Source organism: Panthera uncia, chromosome D4 (assembly GCF_023721935.1).
Source record: "Panthera uncia isolate 11264 chromosome D4, Puncia_PCG_1.0, whole genome shotgun sequence".
Taxonomy (NCBI): domain Eukaryota; kingdom Metazoa; phylum Chordata; class Mammalia; order Carnivora; family Felidae; genus Panthera; species Panthera uncia.
The window spans coordinates 18152144-18174588 of NC_064807.1; the positions used below are offsets into that span (position 1 = coordinate 18152144).

Sequence of the window (22445 nt, forward strand, 5' to 3'; positions counted from 1 at the left end):
TCATTCTGGTTACATTTTGGATGGTACACAAATTTGAAACGGTCACTGTCTCCTCTGATTTTTTTTTTTTAATGTTTATTCAGTTTTGAGAGAATGTGAGTGGGAGAGGGGCAGACAGAGGGGGACAGAGGATCTGTAGCGGGCTCTGCACTGACCGCACCAAGCCCGCTGTGGGGCTTGAACTCAGGAACTGTGAGATCATGACCTAAGCTGAAGTGGGACACTCAACCGACTTAGCTACCCGGGTGACCCAGTCTTCTCTGATTTAAAACTTAGGACGTCATCCCTGTTTTAGAAATCAGTTTATTTCTTTTTCTCTGGATTGATGTTGTAATATGAAATCTTTTTCTCAGTTTGGGTTTTTTTTTAATGTTTCATTTTATTCATTTATGTTTAAAGTTTATTTTTTGAGAGAGAGAGTGAGCAAGCACGGGAGGAGCAGAGAGACAGGGAGAGAGGGAATCATGAGTAGCCTCCACGAGGTCATTGTGGAGCTGGAGGGGGGACTCCAGCTCAAAATCTATGAGAGATCATGACCTGAGCCGAAATCAAGAGTCAGATCCTTAACTGACTGAGCCACCCAGGTGTCCTAGTTTGGGTTTTTGTTTTTTTTTAAACATGGAATTTTTGGCCTTATGTAATGAGATAAATCTATGTAGATTTTTTTCCCCTTCTCCAGTTACCAGTTAATGCAGCCATCGTGTTATTAATTTTTCCCTTCCCAATCATGGCAACTATTTCTAAATCAATAGACTCCTGCTTTCTAAAATATTTAAAGTATTTTAAAACAATTAGGGAAACTTTTTAAATACACAAGACTAGAATCGGTATAAGGAATACCTTACATCATATTTTTTAGTTTAATATCCTAATGCTTTAAGGATATTTTGCTATTGGATTATAGTAAAACATTTTGAATGTTTGAATAGTTTGAATAATTTTCTAATCTTGTTCACAGTCTTTGATTATTATCATAGAAATCTGTGCACACATACACTTAGGGTGATAATCATACATATTGTATATATATCATCTATACATATGAAAACTACATCTTCAATTTTATAATCTACCTTTTGACAGTGTACTATGAATACTTATAGTGATTTGGAGTAAGAATTGGGGAAATCAGAGTTCTGATAATCAAAGATTGTTGGTTAATGGCAGAGGAGTATTGTTATGTTTGATGCAGATTGCCATAAATAGAAACTTGTAAATTTTTAGAATAGCATTTAGATTTTCCAACAGTACTAATACACATAATTTCAGATCATCACAACAAAGGCGTGTTGTTTTGGGTTGTAAAATAGCTTTCTGTGAAGTGACTCAGCTTGTTGTTTTGCCATCTCTTCTAATGCCTGACAGAAAATAGACTGTCAGCAAATGCAGGTTGAATGAATAATATTTTTTGTCCTTTTTAAAAAAAATTCATGTAGGTAATCTTAATCTTACAATTCCGTGGAAAAACCTGTATACTCAACCAGTTGAAGCTGTCCTGGAAGACATTTATTTACTCATAGTGCCTTCTTCTCGTAAGTCAAATTTTAAACATTATAACTTCAAGCACTTTTATTTGTGGATGGAAAAATCTTTATATCTCATAATGATATTCAGAATACTTTTGGTAAATATTTTGAGATATTTTTATGTTTGAATTAGCATTTGGGAATTCAAATTAAATTGGTTTTTACTCTAGACTTTTGCAGACTTTGTATTAGTGATTGTTTTTCAAGGGTATGTTTTGGAATGAGTATACTTAAACTTAAGATAATTAAATATTCTTTTCTGTGCTTCCTGTAGAAATAAAATACGATCCTGTAAAAGAAGAAAAACAACTCTTGGAGGCAAAGCAATATGAACTTAAGCGAATAGAAGAAGCAAAACAAAAAGTAGCTGATCAAGGTAAAGGAAACGGTAAATAGGAATGGTAATAAGAAAAGGAGAGAAGACCTAAATATTTATCACATGGGAATATTATTTTTCTCTGGAGGCATTGAAATTATTTAACAAATATGAGATAATCTTATTACATGGGGAATTTTAATGTGGTTTGTCTATTTTTATGATTATAAAAATTTTACTTACAGAAACTTACTGTTTGACAAATAATACACATAGCTTATAAGGGTAAGGTTAGTTTTTAGCTATAATAATTAATTTCATCAAGTATATTTTCTTAGTTTCGTAGCTTTTTAATTTTTGAAATTGCTATTAAAACATTTTTTTAATGTTTACTTATTTTTGAGAGAGAGAGAGAGAGAGAGAGAGACAGAGGGAGAGAGCGGGAAAGGGACAGAGCAAGAGGGAAACACAGAATCTGAAGCAGATTCTGGGCTCTGAGCTGACAGCGCAGAGCCCAACATGGGGCTTGAACTCAAAAACTGTGAGATCATGACCTCAACCAAAGTCTAGTGCTTAACTGACTGAGCCAGCCAGGTGCCCACAAATTTTTATTTTGTAAAATGTTTATTTTTGAGCAAGAGAGTCAGAGAGGGGGAGAGAGAACCAAAGAGGGGGAGAGACAGAGGACCCAAAACAGTCTGTGTGCTGTCAGCACAGAACCTGATGCAGGGCTTGAACTCATGAACTGCAAGATCATGACCTGAGCTGAAGTCAGATGCTTAACTGACTAAGCCACCCAGGCACCCTAGTTTTCTAGCTTTTTTTTTTTTAAATTCCCCTTATATCAGTTCTTAATCTTTTGGAGATACTTAGTTGTTTGATATAATTATGTTTTCCCAAATCTTTTTGGTTACCCTCTGGCTTCATATCCTTTCCTATTCAGCCTAAACCAAATAGTTCATTATTTCAACCCTTTCTTTTCTCAGTGGAAGAGCTGTCTCGCAGAAACCAAATTCCTTTCCACTTGTGTGGTGGTGACTTTTGTATTTTTTGTTTTCTGTTCTGTCTAGTAAAACTTTCTCCTTAGCCTATAAATACATTGTACCTGGTCTTATCTTCAAACACAAAATGATCTTCCTAACCTGGTTATCATTTGTCTTCTGTTCCTCTTTTGTTTAATAGCCAAGCATCTTAAAAATGTATGTATACTTACACCACTATCCTTGCCTTGCATTTATTTAGTTATTTATTTTTTTGATAAAAAAAAAAACCCACTAGTAAACATTTTACCTTTTGACAAAGAGGTAAAAACGTTAAAGGAGATTTAATGCAAATTCTGGCGACACTTCTTGTAATTATATTTTCATACCCTGTGTAGTTGTTTATCTCTATCCCCAGTCTTTTTTTATTCAAAATTTTTTTTATTATAGCACACATGTAACAAAGTTTACCATCTTACCCATTTTTAAGTGTACAGTTCGCTGGTATTAAATACATTTAGAATGTTGTACAACTCTTACCATCCATTTCATATCTCTTTTCTTCTTGTAAAATTGAAACTTTATAGCCATTAAACAACAATCCACCCATTCCACCCCCCTCAGTTAGAACCCCTGGCGACCACAACTGTACTTTCTTGTCTCTGAAATTTTGGCTCCTCTTGAGTACTTCATGTAAGTGGAATTATACAATGTGTCTTTTTCTAACTGGCTTATTTCACTTAGCATCATGTTTTCACGATCTGTCCATGTTGTAGCCTGTATCACAATTTCCCTTTTAAGGCTAAATAGTATTCCATTTTTTGTATATACCACACTTGCCTTGCCCATTCACCCATCTGTGGACACTTGGGTCGTTTCTGTGCTTTAGCTGTCGTGAATAAAGCTGCTCTGAACATGGGAGCACAAGTATTCCTTTGAGACATTGTTTTCAATTCTTTTGGGTATATACACACAAGTGCAGTTGCTGGATCATAGGTAATTGTACTGTATTTTTGACTTTTTGAGGAATCACCATACTGTTTTCAACAGGGACTTGTACCATTCTGCATTTTCACCAACAATGCCCAGAGGTTTTGATTCCTTCGCATCCTTGCCAACGCTGGTTTTATCTTTTCTTCATGGTAGCATCCTAATGGGGATGAAGTGGTATCTCATGTAGTTTTGATTTGCATTTCGCTGAGGATTAGTATTTTAGTGTCTTTTCATGTGCTTATTGGCCATTTGTATATCTTCTTTGGAGAAATGTCTATTTGAGTCTTCTGCCCATCTTTTAGTTGGGTTGTCTTTGGTTGTTGTTTGGTGCTACGAGTTCTTTATATATTCTCCATGTTAATCTTTCACTAAATACACGATTTGCAAATTTTGTCCCATTCTTTGTGTAACCATTCTGTTGATAGTGTCTTAATGCAAAAAATGTTTAAATTTCCACGAAGCCCATTTTGTCATCTTTTGTTGCTTGTGCCTTGGTGTGATATGCAAGAAATCATCGTAAAATCATCACCAAATCCAGTGTCATGCAGCTTTTGTCCTGTGTTTTCCTCTAAGAGTTTTATAGTTTTAGGTCTTAAATTTAAATCCATTTTGAATTAGTTTTTTATATGTTCTTCGATAAGCAAGGTCTGACTTCATTCTCTTGTTCATTCTCTTCATATCCCGTTTTCCCAACGTTGTTTATTAAAACTATTGTCCATTCCTGATTGAGTAGTCTTGGTCCCTTATCAAAAATCATTTGACCGTGTATGCAAGGGTTTATTCTGAGTGCTGTATTCTGTTTTATTCGTCTGTGTGTCTGTCTTTATGGCAGTACCACACTGTTTTGATTACTGTAGTTGTGTTGTAAATTTTGAAACCTGGAAGTATAAGTCTTTCACCTTTTGTTCTTCCTTTTCAAGACTGGTTTTCCTCTGTGGGAGTCCCTTGAGTTTCCTTATGAATTTAAGGATGCATTTTTCTGTTTCTGCAAAAGTATAATTGGGATTGCTTTGAATCTGTAGATTGCTTTGGGCGGCATTGACATGCTAACAGTGGTTCCCAATCCATGAACTTGGGTATGTTTCCATTTATGTCTTTTAAAATATCTTTTTAAAAGTGTACAAGTCTTTCACCTCCTAAGTTATTCTTTCTGATGCTATTGTAAAAGGAATTGTTTCTGTAATTTCCTGCTCAGATTCTTCATTGTTAGGGATTAGGGATATGCAGTTGATTTTTTTTGTGTGTGTGTGTGTGTGTGTGTGTTGACTTTGTACCCTGCTACTTTGCTGAGTTAATTAGTTTCAATAGTTGTTTTGTGAGGTATTTAGGGTTTTCTTCGTATAAGATCATATCTGTGAACAGAGATTTTACTTCATTTTTTGATTTGGATGACTTTTGTTTCTTGCCTGATTACTCTGGCTAGACCTTCTAGTAGTATGTTGAATAAAAGTGACAAAACTGGACATTTTTGCTGTCTTTCAGATTTTCAAGGAAAAGCTTTCAGCCTTTCCATTAAGTATGGTGTTTGCTGTGGGCTTTTTGTATATGAATTTTATTATGTTAGGTAGTTTCCTTCTAGTCCTAGTTTTTTGATTGTTGTTATTAAAAAAGGATTTTGAGTTTTGTTAAATGGTTTTTCTTCATCAATTGAGATGATCATATATATTTTTTTATTTGGTAAATGTTTGATTTATTTGGTAATTTTTAGCAAATTTATTTGGTAAGTTGACTTATATATCTACCCATCCTTCCATTCCAGCAATAAATTCTATTGAGTCATGCTATATAATTTTTTATAACACTTTTTTTTTGTTTATTCATTTTTTTTTTTTTCTTGGGGAGAGAGTGAGTGGAAGAGGGAGACACAGAATCTGAAGCAGGTTCCAGGCACTGAGCTGTCAGCACAGAGCCCGACGTGGGGCTTGAACTCACAGACCGTGAGATCATGCCCTAGCCGAAGATGGAAGCTTAACCAACTGAGCCACCCAGGCGCCCCTTGAATTTTTTTAATGTGCTGTTGAATTTTGTTTGTTGGCATTTCGTTATTTGCATCAGTATTTATTAGGAATATTGATCTGTAGTTTTCTTGTAGTATCGTTGTATGGTTTTGGTAGCAGATTAATACCTCATACATTGAGTTTGGAAGTATTCCCTTTAATCTGTTTTTGAAAAGTTTGAAGAGGATTGATGTTTTAAGTGTTTGGTAGAATTCACCAAAGAAGCAATCAGTTCCACGGCTTTTTGTTAGGGGAGTTTTGATCACTGATTCAATCTTTTTACTAGTTTTATATGTGTGTGTATATATATATATTTTATATATACATATGTATTATATATATGTATTTTACATATATGGGTATATATAATACATATATCTATTCAAATTTTCTATCTCTGTAATTTTGTCTTGGTACGTATTGTGGTTCTAGGAATTTGTCCATTTCGTTTGGTTAATCCAGTTCGTTAGTATACAGTTACTCACATAATGTGTATAATCCTTGTTTCTGTAAAATCTTTAGTAATACACCTACTCTCATTTGTAATTTTGGTAATTTGAGCCTTACTCTTTTTATCTTGGTCCATTTAGCTATTTTTCAATTTTATTGACCTTTTCAAAAAACCCAACTTTTGGTTTCATTTGATTTTTTTTTTTTTTCAAGTTGGTCTTCTATTCTTCAGTTTATCTCTACTTGAATCTTTATTTTCTCTTTCCTTCTATTAGCTGTGGATATAGTTTGTCCATTATTTTCATATTGTTTAAGTTATAAAGTTAGGTTCTTCTGAGGTCTTTGTTTTTTTCTTACAGCTATAAATTTCCATTTTAATACTTTTTTGCTGTGTCCCATAAATTTTGGTATGCTGTGTTTTTGTTTTCCTATATCTAAGTGTTTTCTAATTTCCCTTATGACTTGTTCTGTGATCCATTGGTGGTTTAATAGCGTTTTGTTTAATTTCCACAAATACGTGAGTTTTTAAATTTTCCTTCCATTTTCTTATTTTTTTTAAATGTTTGCTAATTTTTGAGCGAGAGTACGTGTGTTAGGGAGAAGCGGAGAGAGGGAGACAGAGGATCTGAAGCAGGCTCTGCACTCACAGCAGAGAGCCACTGCTGAGCTCTCTGAGGAACCCCAACTTCTGTGTTTTATTTCTAACATTATTCTGATATGGTCAGAAATGGCACTTTGCATGATACCTATGTTTTTAAATCTAGTTAGACTTAATTTGTGTCCTAATATGCGTTCTGTCATGGAAAATGTCTTAGATGTACCAGAGAACAGTGGATCTTGTGTTTTAATCCATTCAGTTTGTGTCTTTTGAGTAGACTGTTTAATCCATATCCATATATATACATACATACGTATGTATATGTGTGTATATGTACAAATATAAATATGAACTAATATCGGTATATTATATGTATTTTAATGGTTTATCTTTGAGAGAGAAAGAGCATGTACATGAGCAGGGGAGGGGCGGAGAGAGAGAGAGAGAGAGGGAGAACAAGAATCCCAAGCATGTCCTGAGCTGCCATTGCAAAGCCTGATGCGGGGCTCAAACTCACAAACCCATGAGGTCAGAACTTGAACTGAAACCAAGAGTCGGATGCTTAACTGACTGAGCCACCCAGGCACCCCAGATCCATATACTTTTAGAATAATTACTGATAACTTACAGACGTACTTCTGTCCTTTTGCCATTTGTTTTCTGTGTGCCTTATTTGTCACTCATTTACTGCGTTACTCTCTGAGTTTGGTTGACTTTGTATAATGAAATGTTTAAATTTTTATTTCGGGGCGCCTGGGTGGCTCAGTCGGTTAAGCGGCCGACTTCGGCTCAGGTCATGATCTCACAGCCCGTGAGTTCGAGCCCCGCATCGGGCTCTGTGCTGACAGCTCAGAGCCTGGAGCCTGTTTTGGATTCTGTGTCTCCCTCTCTCTGACCCTCCCCCGTTCGTGCTCTCTCTCTCTCTGTCTCAAAAATAAATGTTAAAAAAAAAATTTAAATTCTTATTTCATTCATCTCGTGCATATTCTATAGGTATTTTCTCTACGGATACCCTGAGAATTACATTTTTGACATCCTTAAGTTAGAACACTTTAAGTTATACTAGCTTAACCTCAGTAACATACAGAAACTCTACTCTTTCACATCTCCCTCCTCACTTTTTTAAATTGCTGTTGTCACAGAATTGCATCTTTATATATTGTTGCTGAAAACAAACTATTTTGAATAGATTAGTGTCTTAAATAATTAGAAAACAACAGGCTGAGTTACAAAGCAAAGTTACCATAATACTAGCATTTAGACTAAGAAGTTTTTTTTATAAGTACATTGGTCTCTCAGATCATGTAGAATGCAAAAAGTGGAGTTACAAACCACTGTTAGGGTAACGATAATTGATAATCGCAGATGTGTTATCTTTTGTTGGGATCATTGTTGTTTCATGCAGTATCTCTGGTTATTGTGTAGGGAAGGTCTGGTGACAGTCTTACTCAGCTTTTATTTATCTTGGAATGTCTTTATTTCTCCCTCACTCTTAAAGGGCATTTTTGCTGGATATAGAATTCTTGGTTGAAAGATTTTTTTTTCTTAGCACTTTCAGCAATTTGGTCCATTGCCTTTCTGCCTTTTTTCTGATGAAAAATCTATTGATAAAATTATTAACGATCCCTTCCATGTGATGAGCAGCTTCTCTCTTGATGTTTTCAAGATTCTCTTTTTATCTTTGGTCTTTGAACGTTTGCTTATAATTTGCATCCTTGGGTCTCTTTGAGTTCTTCCTTGGAGTTCTTTGAGTTCCCTGGGTAATCATGTCTTTCTTTAAATGTGGCCAGTTTGCAGCTAGTATTTCTCATTTTTTAGTTTTTATTTTTTTAATATTTTTCATTCTTTAGTCATCTAAACACCCAGTGTGGGGCTCGAATTTACAACCCTAGATAAAGAGTTGCACACTCTACTGACTAAGCCACACGGGAGTCCCTCAGCCACTATGCCTTCAGATATTCCCCCTGACCCTTTCTCTGTCTTTTTTCCGTCTGGGACTCCCACAGTGCATGTCCCCTGGGTGTCTGTTAGGCTCTGTTCACTTCAATTTATTTCTTTCCGTTCCCCAAATTTAATAATTGGTTGTTGTTGTTCTGTCTTCAAGTTTGTCTATTGCAGTCTCCCTTTGAATCTCTATGATGAATTTTTCCTTTTAGTTATGGTACTTTTCTGCTTCTGAATTTTTTTTTTTTTTAGTTCTTTATAGATATTTCTGTTTTTTCATTCATTATTTTCTTGATGTTCTCCACATCTTCCTTTAGATCTTTGAGCATCTATGTGACAGTTGTTTTAAAGTCTGTCTAGTGGGGCACCTGAGTGGCTCAGTTGGTTCTGGACTTTGGCTCAGGTCATGATCTCATGGTTTGTGAGTTCAGTGCCCATGTCCAGCTCCACACTGATGGTGCAGAGCCTGCTTGGGATTCTCTATCCTTCTTTTCTCTGCCCCTCCCCACTTGCACTCTCTCTCAAAATAAGTAAACTAAAAAAAAAAAAAAAAAAAAAAAAAAAAAATGTAGTAGCTCTGTCATCGTATCTTTTTCAGGAATAGTTTTTGTTAACTTATTTTTTTGTCTGTTAAATGGGCCATGTCTTCCTGCTTCTTTGTATCGTTGGTGATTCTTTTTAAAATCTAGATATTTGGATATAATAATGTGATATCTGTGGAAATGAGATTCACCCCCATTCCCATTGTTTTCTTTTCTTTTTTTTTTTTAAAGCTTTTTTTTCTTTTTCATTATTGTAGGCTATCCCTAGTCCAAGGATCAGTCTGAGGTATAAATGTAAGGTATTCTCAGGACTTTGCTGAGCCCAGGCCTATGCCTTTCCCTGAACGTGTTTGGTCACTTTCTTATTTTCCCTGCATATGGAGTTGGTTTTGAATGTCCTAGTCTGTAATGTTTTGCTCACAAATAGGGAGAAGAGAACAATGAAGGGGGACAAAAACAAAAAAGGTTGCGAGTCCTTTAAAAGCCCTGGATGTCACTTTGGCTGGAGAGGGAGGGGCTTGCAACAGTTGAAAAAGGTGCAGTGACCACAACCACCCTTCTCTGTGATCAGGAGCAGCAACCAGCCATTAGAGCCCAAATCTCCAAATATTTGGAGGATGGGTCCTTTCTTCCCACCTTGGTTCCTGCAAGTTGAGTTGCAAGGTGCTTCAGGAATGTGTGCACGGCTGGCTGCCGTAGGCCTGAGAATAGGGGTCCGGGTGAGCTGCTGCTATGGTAAGAGCTAAAGTGGATGTGAATGAAGTACAGTTTACATTCAAGCCTTCTCTGCAAGTTGCAAGTTGCAAGTTGCAAGCCTTCAGTAGATTCTGGAGTTCCAGAATCTTTACATTAGGCACATTTTGCCTATTGAGTTATCTAGGAAGACAGATTCCTGGTGTTTTCTACTCTGCCATTTTCCTCTTCTCCAATCCTTTCTTTACTAAGTCTCCTAGGCTTTTGCCTTTTAAAAATTATTTTCATCTTCTCAAAACAATACATATACATAGATTTAAAAGTTAGTAATATTAGTACCACAATTTAGAAATTCTGTCTCCTGGCTCAGCCCCTAAGCCTGCTCCATATAGATCTGCTTTTAAGTTTTTTGGGTTTTGTTTGATGTTTTTATTTACTTTTGAGAGTGTGAGTGGAGGAGGGGCAGAGAGGGGGACAGAGGACCCCGCGTGGGCTCTGCACTGACAGCAGCGCTCCTGACGTGGGGCTCGAACTCACCAACTGTGAGATCTTACCTGAGCTGAAGTCAGATGCTCAACTGACTGAGCCACTCAGGAGCCCCTACTTTTAAGTTTTAAAGTGCTTTTGTGGTTACTTCCATGCTACTATATAAGATGATCACATCCCTATTACTTGATTCATTATGCTTATACATCATTTATATAGAGAGGCTTCCCTTTATGGACTGTAAGGTTGACCCATTTTTCTGTCTTTCTAGTATAATTGCATGTTTGGTTAAATCAGTATTCATTGTTTATGTTATTATGGCTATATATAAATGTTTACTACTGAGCCAAATAGTATATATGCTCTGATTACATATGTTTTTTGGTGCAACTTTATTATTTCCTTGGCAATAGTCGGTGGATGTAGGGTGATTATTATATAGAAGTTTTTCTTAACGTGTCTGGTTTCAATGTGATGGATCTCCCTGTATCTGTAAGTACATGGTTTTAGAGTCTGCAGTCTGTTGCGTGTATTGTCTTCAGAAGAAATTCTTGCTTCTCACTAGGATGGGAAAAGGATAGTTGTATGGCTGTGTGGACTAAGGGAGGGAGAATACCTGGAAGTCTAACTACTAATTACACCAGACTTAAGCCAGTCCTTGTATTATCATCCTCTCCCTGCCATTTATGTTCTCTGAGGACTCCAGTTCCTGAATCTTCCCAGGATTCTGGCTTTTGACTCATCTTTATTATTGGCCTCTCCATTTATTATAGGTATTTAGAAGAATTTCTTCATCTCTGCTAAGTAGGTTAAGGCCATCTGCATTCTAGCTTCCAGACTACTGAAGGTATATCTTCCCTGTTTTTTTCCTGTACTCTTTCTTGACCTTGGGGATTTATCCATTTTCTCCCTTTACTTTTGCATTAATAAGGTCTTACTGAGAAGTAGAAAAATAGATAACAATCCACCATGTTTAATCAGAAGTCCTTATTTTTACATTGGTCTAAAATTAGAAACGCTTATGCTTAAAATTCAGTAGTGATAGCTTATTGTTATCAGGTAGAAGTTTAAACTCTTCAGCGTGATATGTAAAAGTTCATATGATTTGAATCCTATTTACCTCTTGATCCTTATTACTGACCCCATCCCTTTCTCTTCTATTCTTTTGTTCTAAACATACTGACCTATTTACAGTTTATTGAGTGTATCAATTTCTCTGAATATATCTCACTTTTACTCTATCTAACATATAATTGTGAGTTACCAGCATTGAAATGATAGTTGAGGTGTATGGTGTGGATGAGATTCCCTGAAGCAGCAGTAGAGGAGAGGAGAAGAAGTCCTAGGACTGAGCCTTAAGGAAATGTAACCTTTAATGATGGTGTAAAAGAGGAACACAGAAAAAAAAAAATCAAGAAAAGAGTGATGAGGGGCACCTGGGTCGCTCAGTCGGTGGAGCGTCTGACTTGGCACAGGTCATGATCTAACGATTCATGAGTTCGAGCCCCACATTGGGCTCTCTGCTGTGAGTGCAGAGCCTTCTTTGGATCCTCTGTCTCCCTCTCTCTCTTTCTCTCTCAAAAAAATAAACACCAAAAAAATAATAAAAAAAAAGAGTCATCAGATAAGTAGAAAGAAATTTGGAGATTATGATTTCATGGGAAAAGTGTGTTTTAGGAAGCAAAGAATTTATCAGATCCTAACGAGGTATTAGGTAAATTAAAGAAATAATCATTTTATTTACGTCATGCATGTCATGGGTCATTGAGTGATGATTACGGAAAAGGAACTTCTGTTTCTTCCAAAGTTGGAGACAAGGTCATCTAACAGTAAAGAGAGCAATGGAAGGATTGTTAGACCTTTGAGGAGAATCAGAAAGAATTTGACTTCGTTGTTCCAGAGCATGTGAACAAGTTGAGTGGAGAAACGTAGTAAGTGGCTGTTGGGATGAAGTTGGTGATACTTAATTTATAGTAATTTCAGTCCTGTTGTGATTTTTCTCTGGTGCTCAACTGGCAAGGTTAAGCATGTTGATATAAAAAGTAGAAAGTTGGTTTTATTCAGGGTTGGAGCTTTATTGACAGAGGAAAACGAGCAAAAAGAAATAAAAGGGTTGAAAATGTTGGTGAAATAAGACATTATGGAATCTGTGCTGGTTAAGGGATTCAGAAGGAAATACTGGGTAGGGAAAGAAAGATTTAAGCATTTAATTGAATGACTGAATAGGTTTATAGAGTAAAGGATTTTATTAGGATGTGGTGTCGTATTCAAAGATTAAAATGCTCTGTCTTCAAAGAGCTTTTATTTTGTTTACTTACTCTAAAGTCTTATTATATTTAATATATTTACTTACCCGCTATTCACTGACACTTGGATTTGATGTAAATATATCTTCATCAGCCTGTCCTCCTTGGCCAGTTGAATTAGTAGTGGGTCATGAGAGGAAAAAACAGATACTCTGTATGTACAGTGAGACAGGACTACAAATAGAAAATGAGATAGTTTTCATTGACATTTTCAAATGGAGAAAAAAGGGACAGTAACCCGTGGTTATCAAATGCATATTAAAAAAGAACTTAGCGGTGTGCTGGGTGGGTGACTCAGTCGTTTAAGTGACCGACTCTTGATTCTGGCTCAGGTCATGATCTCACGGTTCATGAGTTCAAGCCCTATGTCAGGCTCTGCAGCTGGTATCACAAAGCCTGCTTGGGTTGGGATTCTCTTCTCCTCCCCTCCCCTCCCCTCTCTCTGCCCTTTCCCTACTTGCACCATCTCTCTCTCTCAAAATAAATAAATTAAAAATGGAAGAAATTAGGAGTTTCAATACTTTGTTTTTTCTATTCCCCTGGAAAGTTTTGAAACTGGAGATAGTTAATGTCTTTTTTAGAAAATGAAACAAATGATGAATTTCCTTAATTCTTCCTTGAAAGAAGAAAGGATTGCATATCTTCCTGTTCTGGATTCATCAGGAGAAGAAGCATATTCAAGTATTTCATACATCAAACCACAGACAATTTGTAATAGTATCACTAATTTTAGGGGCAATTCCTTGTTACTCTTTCTGGCTTTTCTAATTTAAGCCTATTAGAATTCTTACCAAATAATCTTCATTGTTTTCCAGGTCTTTATGTACCCAGGTATAGTTGTAAAATTTAATGGCAGGAAGTTCTGAATAGTTGGCTTTAGTTTCATTGAAAAAGTAGATTTTGAAACTGTTTGTATTTGGTTGCCTTTGAGTCTTTGGAAAGGATGCTCTTAGTGTTCTGTTTATAAAGACAGATTTTTTTCTTTAACACGGTGATGTTTATGTTACCTCCATATGTGGATGGATATTTATAGAGTATATTTTTCATTCGAGTTAAAAAAAAAAGTATTTGCTATTGTAGAAAAACGTCAGGTGGAGAAACCGGACACTTTCACAGAAAAATTAATTACTCAGATCATAAAAAATCTTCAAGTGAAAATTTCCAACATCCATATTCGTTACGAAGATGATGTAAGTATTTTAATAGGTGAAACTTATTTTTATATTTCCATATATATACTTTATGGTTTGTTGACACCTGCTCTGTTGTGGCCAGCCTATTGGATGCCGGGAAGTGGAGGGACACAGATCTGAAGGTGACCTGATCTTTCTGTTTTGTAATCATAGTTTCAATTTGCAGTGTTTAATGCCTTGATTACCCTTTGCTAAAACGTTCACAAATCAGATAATGAAGGAAAATGCCTTCCTCTATTGCAGTCACCTTGGGTAGTTGGGCATTATGTAGTTGGCCAGTCACGTATTTTTAGAATACTTTATATTTGCCTCTTGGAAGTTATAGTGCTCTAGGAATCAGTAGAGGTAGATTTAGATTGTTTATCTCAAATAGATCCTGTGTCTCTAAAATGCATAATTATTGGCTTCTCACAGTACTATTGTGAAGTCAGTTTTTTCATAAACTGGTTTTTTATACATTGAAAAATACAAAGATTTATTGTGCAACACTAATACATGGATACTTAAAATTTTAATATTAGAAAAAACACAGGAATAAAGGTTGTTCTAAAAAGTAGTAAAATGTTTTTGAGTATTTGAAAAAGAATGTTTCCCAGAAAACGAACTTTTTCTGTAATTTTGTTTAACCACTAAAAATCTGAGTAAAATTTGCTCTTTTCTCTTTAGATCACAAATCGAGACAATCCATTGTCATTTGGTATTTCCCTTCAAAATCTCAGCATGCAGGTACTTTGTTTAAAAAGCAGTTTAACCATATTGTGCAGTTCATCAAGCTATTACTGTTCTTGTATGCTAGCATCAAAAATAGGTGTCTATGTAGAATTGGTACAGAAAGTGCCTGAGGTAGATTGGAATTCGGGGTAGGTAGTTTAGCATTTCAAAAAATGTTTGATAATCAAATTTAGTTTAAAATATGAAGGCCTATTATTTGCAGAATATATTTGATATTTTTTCCTTAAAAAATCCATTTCTTAAATAAATACAAAATAAAAGTAATGTTTATTTCAGAAACTGATAAATCATGAAAAACATAAAGAAATCACTCATTTTCTTACCACCATTATTAATATGGTGGCAAACTTGGTTCCTGATTTTTCAAATTGAGGAATTTTTAAAGTATGGGAGCAAATAGAGGATTATGAAACATTGTTGCATCAATGTTGTGGACAGTTGAGGAATCTGTCATTTGGTTTATATTTTGAATACTTTTAAAGAATAAACTGTTAGGAATAAAGTTTAAAACGCTTTTGTTTCCTAGTCTTACCCTTCTCCCAGAGATAAACATCCTAAATTTTTAAACTTTGTTATAATATGTCAATTAGAAATGTATAATACCGGTAGGTTTTTAAAAGTTTACATAAATACTTTACATGATTTTTCTATAAATTTTCATTTTCTCTTCACAGTGTTAATATTTACTTGTGTTGCTACATGTAATTCAATTCAGTTTAATTGCTCTGTAGTATTTCATTACATGCTTTATTTATATCCATTGAGTTTTTGTGTACAGTTTCTTCTTAAAACATGGACCTACTACAAGCAAAATAAGAAAAGCCAAATTAAAAGTTATTCACTAAAGTTGGGTGGGGTAAACTGTCAAATGCTGCTGTTAGTTTGAAAAATAAGGATGAGAATTACATTGGGTATGGCAACATGTGGGTCATGGGTAACTGTGACAGAGCGGTTTTGACCATCCCCTTTGGGAGACTTTAGAAACTGGTCTCCTAGTGCAGACCTGTTCAGTTAGAAACTCAGCTGGGGGCCCAACAATCTAGGGTTTAGAAAGCCCTCCAGGTGATTTTGATACACACTAAAGTTTGAAAGTCACTGTTGTCATCTGTTCAGTTCTCTACCAGAAAATGAAAACCATTTTTGTAGAATAAGCATCTAAACACTCGATTGCCCTCAGTGGCTTCTCATTGCTATTAGAATAAAGTCAATAGTGTTGTTTTAAAATAGTTTTAATCTATGTTAATCTGACCCCTGGTAACATCTGGTTTCATCTCTTTTGTTTTTGCTTTATGTTCTCTGGCAATACTGGGCTTCTTCAATTCCCTGAACATGTTGTATATTTGCATGTTTTCCTACTCTGAATCATATTGCCTACTAACCTTAAAATCAATAATTTCTAATTTTTTTTTAATGTTTATTTATTTTTGAAAGAGAGTGGGAGTGGGGGGCGGGGAGGGGCGCTGAGAGAATTGGAGACACAGAATCCCAATCCCTCTGAGCTGTCAGCACAGAGCCTGACATAGGACTCAAACCCACGAACTGTGAGATCATGACCTGAGCTGAAGTCGGGTGCTCAGCTGACTGAGCCACTCAGGTGCCCCTTAAAATCAGTAATTTCTATCCCTATATCATGTATTAGTCATCACTTTCTCCATTACCCGCTGAGTTTGAGGCTCCTACATTATTCTGAGAACTGTGTATTTAACCTCTGTGGTGGCACTTACCTGTTTGTGATTGCCTGTTGACTTGTTTGCTTTTTCAGTCACCAGTGAGCTCTTTGAAAACAGAGACTTTGTTGTGGTTAATATCCTTTCACTGAAGGTTTTCAAGGACATTTTCATGGGAAATTGGTCAAGGGCATGTTGATAACAATTTATCAGTCAGCCATTTCATGTGCTATGACACTTTCACTGTTTTTATTTTCAGACAACTGATCAATTCTGGATTCCATGTTTACATGATGAAACTGAGAAACTCTTTCGTAAGGTAAAATAAATATCCTGTCAACCCATAGACTTGATAAAAAAGACTTTTATTAAGGATTCGTGTGAGTTTTTACTTGCTTAACTTGATTATATGATTCAGTGATTTGAGACTTCTGAAAATAGCGTATGTTTATCATTTAAAGAAAATGAGATGTGTAATAAACTTGATTTATTTTCAGTTAATCCGATTGGATAACCTTTTTGCCTATTGGAATGTGAAGTCTCAGTTGTTTTACCTTAATGATTATGATGAATCATTGGTAAGTAAATCTTTTTGGGATGTGTATATCTGCTTTTGTTAGTATATTTTGCATTTGGTTTTATTCATCGTCATTTATTAACATACCGTAGTTTGTGGTCTTTTTTCCTAGACAAAATCCATTAGCAGCATTTACAGAAATATTTGAATATATATGTGCCTGTACACAAATGTGTATAGACCCATTTTTTTGTATAATTGACGATTTTGTATAATTGACAATTATATTGACATATATATACATAATTTCACGTGTGCACGGTAATGGTTCAGCATTTGTATATAACGTGAAATGATTACAATAAGCTAACATCTGTTACCGTACATAGTTAAAAACTTTTAATGAGTACTTTTAAGATTTACTCTCTCAGTAACTTTAAAATATGCAATATGAGGGACACCTGGGTGGCTCAGTCTGTTGAATGTTCGACTTTTAATTTTGGCTTAGGTCATGATCTCCCAATTTGTGGAATCAAGCCCTGTGTCGGACTCAGCACTGAGCATGGAGCCTACTTGGGATTCTTTCTCTCCCTCCCTCCCTCTCTCTGTCTCTCTCTCTGTCTCTCTCTGTCTCTCTCTCTGTCTCTCTGTCCTTCCCCCACTATTGTTTGCTCACTATCTCAAAATAACTTTAAAAAAATGTACAATGATATTACTAACTATAGTTGCCATGTTGTTACATTACATACATCCTCATAACTGACTTCTTTTATAACTAGAAGTTCTTACCTTTTGATTCTGTTTACACATTATGCATATTTCCCACTCTGACAACCACCAATCTGTTCTCTGTACCCATGAGTATGAGCTTGGCTTTTTTTTCATTTTTATTTTTAATTTTTTTAAGCATTCTACGTGTAAGGTCATAGGGTATATGTCTCTCTGACTTATTTCACTTAGCATAAGGCCTCAGGGTTCATCCATGCTGCAGATGGTAAGATTTCCTTCATTTTAATGGCTGAATGATACTCCACTGTGTATTTATACTATATTTTCTTTATCCATTCATCTATCAATAGACATGTAGGTCTTTTCCATATTTTAGCTATTAGAATTAATGCTGCAGTGAACATGGAGGTGCGCATATCTTTTCTAGCTCATGTTTTGCTTTTCTTTGGGTAAATGTTCAGCAGTGGAATTGTTGGATCATATGGTAGTTCTCCTTTTAATTTTTTGAAGACCCTCCATACTCTTTTCTATAGGGGTTGCATCTATTGATATTTCTACCCACAGTGCGTAAGAGTTCAGTTTTCTCCACATCCTTGCCAACACGTGTTATTTCTTGTTTTTTTGATAATAACCGTTTTAGGGTACCTGGGTGCCTCTGCCAGTTAAGCATCCCCGTGTTGGGCTCCATGCTGGGCATGGAGCCTACTTTAGAAAACAGTTAATAACCATTCTAACAGGTGTTAGTTGCTTTTGATTTGCATTCCCCTGATGATAAGTGGTGTTGAGTTACCTTTTCATGTATCTGTTGGCCATCTGTCCCGAAAATGTCTTTTCCAATCCTCTGCCCATTTTTTAATTGGATTATTTCTCTGAAATTGGGTTGTAGGAGTTCTTCATATATTTTGCATATTGACCACTCATCTGATAAATGATTTGCATATATCTTCTCCTCTTCAGTAGGTTGCCTGTTCATTATATTGATGGCTTCCTTTGCTTTGTAGAATCTTTTTAGTTTGATGTGTTCAACTTACTTTTGTTTTTTTTTTCTTTTCTTTAAATTAAAAATTTTTTAAGTTTACATCCAAATTAGTTAGCGTATAGTGCAACAATGATCTCAGTAGTAGATTCCTTAATGCCCCTTACCCATTTAGCCCCCCCCCCCCCCCGCCCACAACCCCTCCAGTAACCCTCAGTTTGTTCTCCATATTTGAGTCTCTCCCTGTTTTTCTATTATGTTTGTTTCCCTTCCCTTATGTTCATCTGTTTTGTCTCATAAAGTGCTCATATGAGTGAAGTCATATGACTTTTGTCTTTCTCTGACTAATTTCACTTAGCATAATACCCTCTAGCTCCCTCCATGTAGTTGGAAACGGCAAGATTTCATTCTTTTTGATTGCCGAGTAATTGTATATTGTGTCTATATACTATGTATATGTATATATATACTATAAACATTGGGGTGCATGTGTCCCTTTGAAACAGCACACCTGTATCCCGGGGATAAATGCCTAGTTGTGCCATTGCTGGGTGGTAGGGTAGTTCTATTTTTAGTTTTCTGAGGAACCTCCATACTCTTTTCCAGAGTGGCTGCACCAGCTTGCATTCCCATCCACTTGTTTTTCTTTAGTTTTCTTTTGGTGTCAGGTCCAAAATGTCATCGGCAAGACCAGTGTCAAGGTACTTACTGCCTATCTTTTCTTTCAGGATTTTTATGGCTTCAGGTCTTTAATCTATTTTGAATTAATTTTGTGTATGGTCTAAGGTAGTGGTCCAGTTTCATTTTCTTGCATGTGGCTGTCCAGTTTTCCAAACACCACATATTGAAGAGACTCTCCTTTCCCCACTGTACATTTTTGGCTTCTTTGTGGAAATTAATTGACCATACATATGCATGGATATATTTCTGGGCTCTTTATTCTATGCCATGAATCTGTGTGTCCGTTTTTATGCCAATACCATACTGTTTTGATTACTGTAGTTTTGAATAGAATTTGAAATCAAGGCTTGTGATATCTCCAGGTTCTTTCTCAAGATTAATTTGGTTTTTGAGGTCTGTTGTGGTTCCATACATATATTAGGATCATTCTATTTCTGTGAATAATGCCATGGGAAATTTACAGGGATTGCATTGAATTTGTAGATTGCTTTGGCTAGTATGGACTTTTTAACAATGTATCTTGAAATATGGAGCATGGAATATGGTCCCTTTTTTTGGCATCTTTAGTTTGTCTCTTCAGTGTCTTACAGTTTTTGGTGTACAAGTCTTTGGCTTCCTTGGTTTAATTTATTCCTATGTATTTTATTCCTTTTGATGTAATTGTAAATTGGGTTGTTTTCTCAATTTCTCTTTCTGCTACTTCATTATTAGTGTGTAGAAATGCAGTAGATTTCTGTATGTTAATTTTGTATCGTACAATTTTACTGAATTAATTAGTTTTAACAGTTTTTGGTGGAGTCTGTAGGGTTTTCTATATAGAATGTTATATCATCTACAAACAGTGATAGTTTTACTTCTTCCTTTCCAATTTGGATGCCTTACATTTTTTTTCTTGCCTAATTGCTGTGGCTAGGACTTCTAATTCTGTGGTGAATAAAAGTGGCAAGAGTAGTGGGCATCTTTGTCTAGTTCCTAATGTTAGAGGAAAAGCTTTCAGGTTTTAACTATTGAGCATGATGTTAGCTGTGGGATTGTCATATATGACCTTTCTTATGTTAAGGTGTATTTCCTTCATTCCCACTTTCTTAAGATTCTTTATCATAAATGGATGTTGAATTTTGTCAAATTTTATATATGTGTCTGTACACAAATATATAAAAACACACAGATATATTCAAATAGTTCCTAGAACATTCTTTAATAGTAGTAGTTTAATGGGATATTGTCTAACCAGTTTAATATTTTCCATAGCTAAGTCCTCCTAAGTTTGAGTTTTTTATTTTTTAAATTGTTTTTCAACTTTTTTTTTTTTTTTTTTTTTTTGCATATGGTAGGATTTTGTAGAATAAAGATCTGTTGGCATGAATATAAATAAAAGCAGTTTGTCTTTTAATAGGACAGCTTGAGGAATGGTATTGTCAATAAAAATATTGTTCCAGAAGGTTATGATTTTGGTAAGTACATTTTATAAAATAAGTACAATTAAAGTAATTGGTATAAATTTTAATGAACATTGTTAATGTCATTGTGATGTTTCATGTTAATTTTGTCATATAAGTCAAGGTATTTATAATACATATGCACAAATAAAACAGCTAGCTGTTCAATGCCCTTCATTGTTGGGGAACTTTTTGCTATATTTCAAAACTGTAGGAAAGAAAAATGTCCCGAGAGAGGATGTAATAAAAGTGGTAAATCTCTAAGGATTATTCATAATAATTATAATGTTAAGACATTTTAAATGGCAAATACAGTTTAATAAGGCTAGCTGCCATAGTCTGTAGTGTAATCTTACTATTTTTAAAACGTATATTTAAAACTTTTCTTCTCCATACTTGCATTTGGTTCCAAATTTTCTGAAATGAACATGTACTTTTCAGAAATGAGTAAAATTTCAAGTTGAAAGGAGTAGCATTTCTTGTACTCTGTAGGTACTCAGTAAATACTGATTGGTGAGTGGGTAACTTCTTTATTAGCTTTGGTCGTCTGATGTCTTCAGTGATTCTTTGCTGTATTCTTCTACCTTCATGATTATACTTTATTAATTTCCTAAAGTTGAGTCTTGTTTTCACTCTTAAACTATCCATTTCATGGTTTTGGTTTTATTTTCTAGATTATTTTCATCAAAGGAAACATTAGGAACAGATGAGATTTCTTGTCATGTGTATCGATGATTCTCCTGTCTGTCACTTAGGTTTGACTTATTCTCCTTTGCCCTGCTGTCATTTCCTGCTGCGATAGTCAGGACCTGATGAGAGAGAAACCACACAGTAATTTGAGCAGGGGAAGTTTAATATAAAAAATGACTAACAGGGGATTGGAGTCACAAAGGATTGGCTAACAAGTAGAGAGAACTCTAAAGAAAAAAAGGAATATGGTAGAAGGAACTGCCCCTACCCCAGGACTAAGATGGAGTGCCCAGAGAAGAGGGTCTGCCTGCCTCAGCATGGAGATCTGTGTGACCAGGGCTCACCGATTGCCAGGAAAGTCTCTAAACTTGTTGGAAATTCACCCTCAGGAACTTTATGGATTCTCCTAGAGATTTGTCCTGTGGGAGGCACTTCGCTGGAGAACTGCATTAGGGTGCTGGGAGAATTTGCTGGCTGCTGCTAGTCACCGTGCAGTTCAGGAGGCTGGTGCTGAAGAAGTCTGTCATAGTGTAGGAGCTGCTGTCATACCGTAGGAGCGGGACGCTGAAGGAGCAGAATTCTGTAGGAGCCATTTTGTGGGAGCTGGGTGGTGGAAAAACCATGGCAGTGCAGGAGTCTGTGGAATGAGCACGTTAGAACCAGCAAACAGAACTCCTCTTACAGTATCTCTCCGGCGCCCTCTACTGATAAAGATTAGTATTACGCTAGCTGGTAAAGAAAAAATATTTCAAGGGCCCAAGTCTAGTTTTTAGAATAGGCAATGAAGGATAAATTCAGAGTTCACAGATAATAAATTGATAATTGGCATACCTGTTGGAGAGGGAAGGAGGACTGAAGGCTTTTTTTTTTATTTAATGGGAGAGTCAACAGCTTATTCATCGGTTGAGATGAGAATCATCTGTAGAACATGAATAAATGAAGCAAGATAGAGAAGGGATAATTTCTTTATTGATGTGGGTAAAAGGGGAT

At 35.6% G+C, this 22445-nt stretch overlaps 1 protein-coding gene across 9 annotated transcripts in view; it reads left to right on the forward strand.

The window, feature by feature from the left end:
- VPS13A (vacuolar protein sorting 13 homolog A) overlaps nucleotides 1-22445 on the forward strand; it is a 257663-nt gene that overhangs the window by 16154 nt on the left and 219064 nt on the right. For 6 of the 9 annotated variants that reach the window (XR_007458693.1, XM_049633783.1, XM_049633762.1 and 3 more), the window contains exons 4-10: nucleotides 1437-1532; nucleotides 1801-1902; nucleotides 13912-14021; nucleotides 14691-14750; nucleotides 16683-16742; nucleotides 16921-17001; nucleotides 20723-20780. Coding sequence is in view for 7 of the 9 variants with exons in the window: in XM_049633783.1 (XP_049489740.1) it covers nucleotides 1437-1532; nucleotides 1801-1902; nucleotides 13912-14021; nucleotides 14691-14750; nucleotides 16683-16742; nucleotides 16921-17001; nucleotides 20723-20780 (567 nt within the window). In the remaining 2 variants the exon portion in view is untranslated. Of the gene's footprint in view, nucleotides 1-1436; nucleotides 1533-1800; nucleotides 1903-13911; nucleotides 14022-14690; nucleotides 14751-16682; nucleotides 16743-16920; nucleotides 17002-20722; nucleotides 20781-22445 lie in introns of those variants that run through there. The other 3 variants (XM_049633809.1, XM_049633818.1, XM_049633801.1) reach the window with 3 other exon arrangements.